Raw genomic sequence first — 4,088 nt, 5'->3', positions numbered from 1 at the left:
AGCAAGATTTAACCCGGATAAGGAAGACCTCACCTGGGCTCCAGTGTGGATCAGAATGTATTCACTTCCAGAGGAATATTGGGATGAAGGGCTGCTCAAAGACATTGGAAATGGACTGGGGGAATTCGTAAAAGCAGCTGAAGAGACGAAGCTCCGAAGATACACATCCTATGCCCGCATTTGTGTCTTCATGCGCCTGGATAAAGCCCTACCGGACTCGGTAAGTCTCTCTCATGACGATTATGAATGGATTCAACCCCTGGATTATGAACATGTACCTTTTCGTTGCCGCAAATGTCATGCTCACGGGCATCTCTTCAGGGATTGTCTGCTAAATGCCAAAGCCTCTGTCTCCGATCCCTCTGATCTGCCTGCCCAAGATGGGTTCACCAAGGTCCCTACTCGCAAACGAGCGCACAAAAAACCTTCCACTAGGAAAAAACCCCTGCAAGAAACGGCTTCTATCCCCACCACGAGTAATAGCTTTGAAATCCTATCGCAAGCCACAGAAGAGCAACCCTTGAGCTCGAAGCATGGCCACACTCCCATCTCCTCCTCTGCACTCCTTCCCCCCTGGATCCTCCCATGCATCTCGTTTCCCCAGGGATGACAATGCAACCCCCAAAGAGAGCCAAAAGGGACTTGATGGGAGAATAAAGGATATGGAAGTAGAGGGAACGCCATCCAAATCAAGTGGAACTCCCATAGCAAACTCGAAAACCCCTGAAGGAACATCCAAAGCCATGGAGATGGATGAACCACAAAATCAATCCTGGCAACTAGCGCTTATCTCAGAGGAAAGCAGTCAAGTGCAGCATATGGATGAAGAACCAGAGAGCATAGATCTAAAAGGGCTAGACATTTTTGGATTGGAGCAAGCATGTAGAAAGAAGGAGTATGACAAAATCCAAGAGCATCAGCTCAGTACTCTGGAAACTATATTATCTAGAGCTTATCAGCAGCAATAATTGGGTATACAACCAGGAAGCCAATGGGATGGTAACCTCCTTCCAAAGGATTCCAAAAAGAGGGGGACAGGGAAAATTTTAAGAACCCCCCCTAAATTTATAAATATAATAAATGGGCGAATCTCCATGGTATATAGGAAAAATGGAAGGCGATTTTATCAATAATATAATATGTATATATAATTTTTTGGCGAATCTCTCACCAGGCATGGCGAATATTTTACTCAATTATAAAATCTTGTAAGATCTTGGCGAGTCTTTCACTAAATAATAAAACTTTGTAAAGTCCTAGTGAATCTTAGCATAGGCTACATGCTGGTTTAATTCCCCATTTAAATAGGCTACATTCCAGGTGAATACCATGGGTCAATACCATGTGCTATTTTTATTTTTTATTAATTCTAATATTAGGGTTAATAATGGTTTTTTGCATGGTATTAATAACAATCTAGTCCATGGTATTTGTCCCATAGTATTTTGGCCATAGGTTTCACCTAAATATAACCCATTTTTTGAGTGTTCGTAAATATAAGGTGACTTATGGAGTAAATATAAAAAAATGTTTTATTTGTTTACCATACCTCTCGTTTATTTACATTTTTATTAATTTACCATACCTCTTTTACAAATATGGTATTTGGCCCATAGGATTCACTTAAATAAAACCTCTTTCTTGAACCTTCATAAATAGAACGAGGGTTATGGACTAAATATAAAAAGAGGTTTTATTTATTTACGATACGTCTAGTTTATTTATATTTTTATTTATTTACCATACCTTTTGAGTAAGTACAAAAAGACGTTTTATTTATTTACCATACCTCCACTTTACTTATATTTTTATTTGTTTACACCCTTACATGTATATAAGGTGACTTATGGAGTAAATATAAAAAATGTTTTATTTATTTACCATACCTCTCATTTATTTATATTTTTATTAATTTACTATACCTCTTTTATAAATATGGTATTTGGCCCATAGGATTCACTTAAATAAAACCTATTCTTGAAAATGGGCGAATGGAAGGTTGTAAGTCCTAATTTCAAGGGCTAAATTTACCTTTTTTACCCTCTCCCTTAACATAAGGTGGGCTATTTGAGGTGATTTGTAAAAATGTACTATGATACAAAATATTCGCCCACTAAAAATTTAGAACCCCTTAATTTCGCCAAAGGGCGAACATTCGCCCCTAAAATTATCCTTGGAGGGGGAGAAAGACAGATCTCCAAAGAACTATAGCAGTAGGGAAAATCCTGGTCGACTCAGGCAGATATGCTAAATTGACGAAGTACTATAGGCCCACTCCACATAGTGAACAATGAAGCTCACCTCATGGAATGTAAGAGGGCTCAATAGCCCTGGGAAACTCAGAATGATTAAAAATATGATAAGGCAGGAACAACCCCAGATTTTTTTCTTGCAGGAAACAAAGTGCAACAGTAACACCCTGGGAAACATCCTTTCAAAAGCATGGCCAGGATGTCACTCAGTGGTAGTGGATGCATCAGGCGCATCTGGAGGCTTAGCGATTGCATGGAATATGCAAGCAATATTGCTGTCAAATTTTCACGCATCCCACAATATCATCCAGGAAACATTCCATATAATCGGTACCAACATACATGGTCACCTGACCAACGTTTACTTTCCGCAGGATGCTCCAAATAAAATTGCTCTTTTAGACACCATAGCAACTCTCAACTCCAACAGGGAGCATTCTCTTTGGCTCATAGGTGGAGATTTTAATATGATCACCAAGTTAGAGGAAAAGAAGGGAGGTCGGGCCAAGTTGGATCAGGATGCGGACCACTTCAAAGACTTCATCCACAATAACATGCTCATCGACATGCAAACACCCAATGGCATGCACACTTGGAGCAATCGTAGGGCTGGGAGGTATCAAATTGCTTCGAAACTTGACAGGTTCCTCATCTCGGATAGCGCAATACATCTCGGAGGCGACCTCTCAGCATCCATCCTCCCCTACTCCGGTTCTGATCATTGGCCTATTGCACTCCAATGGCAGCGACCAGGCAACTCTACCAGACGTCCTTTCAGATTTGAGGCATGCTGGTTATCTCATCCCGCTTTCAAAGACTTCATCAATCATTCTTGGAACAACTTCACGGCGCCAGAAGGATAAAAAATGTTCCAATTCCAACAGAAACTCAAATATCTAAAAACCCAAATCAAAAGATGGAATAAGGAGACTTTTGGCAATATCTTTCAAGCTCAACAAAACCTCAACAAGGAAATGAGGGATCTCCAGCAACAAATAATAACAGAGGGGTACAGGGAAGGAACTCTGGAACGAGAGAAGCACATACATAATCAAATGGAGGAGAGAAACAAGCAGGAAGAGATTCTCTGGAAGCAAAAATCCAGAATCAGATGGCTGAAAGAAGGCGAGAGAAACACCAAATTCTTCCACAGAACCACTATACAAAGAAGAATGCACAATACTATCTCCTTTATCCAAAAGCAAGGGGGGAAGAGTGGAGGACCATGCAGAGATCGAACAGGAATTTATCAATTACTTTCAGGAAGTCCTACAAGAACCCCAAATTGACAGAAGGAATGCTATAGAAAAGATTACTCAATATGTGCCAAAAGTAATCACAGAAGACCACAACCAACTCCTTCTCCGACCTGTAATGCCCGAGGAGGTGGACTTAGCCATGAAACAGCTCAAGGAAGGCAAAGCACCGGGTCTGGATGGCTTCTCCACCACCTTCTTCCACTCATTCTGGGAGCTCATAAAAGGGGAAGTATGGCAAGTAGTGGAGGAATCCCGATCTCTTCACTGGCTGCTGCCTTCGCTCAATTCTACTTTCATTGCTCTCATCCCCAAGGAAGACAGCACCATCACTCCGGATAAATTCCGCCCAATTGCACTTTGCAATGTCATCTACAAGGTCATCTCTAAAGTCATTGCAAATAGGCTGAAGCCGTTGTTACCCCTGCTCATATCGCCGGAACAATCAGGGTATGTTGAAGGGCGACAAATATTAGACGGCATTATCCTCACTCATGAAATCATACACTCCCTCAAGATCTCCAAGCAGGCAGGTATGATTCTCAAGATTGACCTCTCCAAAGATTTTGATAAATTAAGT

General features: G+C 41.1%; 1 protein-coding gene across 1 annotated transcript; it reads left to right on the top strand.

The window, feature by feature from the left end:
• The first annotated feature begins 2,290 nt into the window (after positions 1 to 2,290).
• Positions 2,291 to 3,115, top strand: LOC149144553 (uncharacterized). Its single transcript, XM_089452189.1, has one exon. The coding sequence runs from the start codon at positions 2,291 to 2,293 to the stop codon at positions 3,113 to 3,115; it is 825 nt and encodes a 274-aa protein (XP_089308315.1).
• Positions 3,116 to 4,088: the final 973 nt, after the last annotated feature.

This window comes from Pinus tabuliformis, chromosome X (genome assembly GCF_031772625.1).
Source record: "Pinus tabuliformis cultivar Carrire ecotype Pingquan chromosome X, CPIR1, whole genome shotgun sequence".
Taxonomy (NCBI): Eukaryota; Viridiplantae; Streptophyta; class Pinopsida; order Pinales; family Pinaceae; genus Pinus; species Pinus tabuliformis.
Note: the sequence above shows the minus strand (reverse complement) of the source record. Positions and strands in the feature narration are given on the sequence as shown.

Coding starts and splice junctions, on each gene's coding strand:
- LOC149144553 (XM_089452189.1), top strand. CDS start 2,291: ATGAAGCTCACCTCATGGAATGTAAGAGGGCTCAATAGCCCTGGGAAA.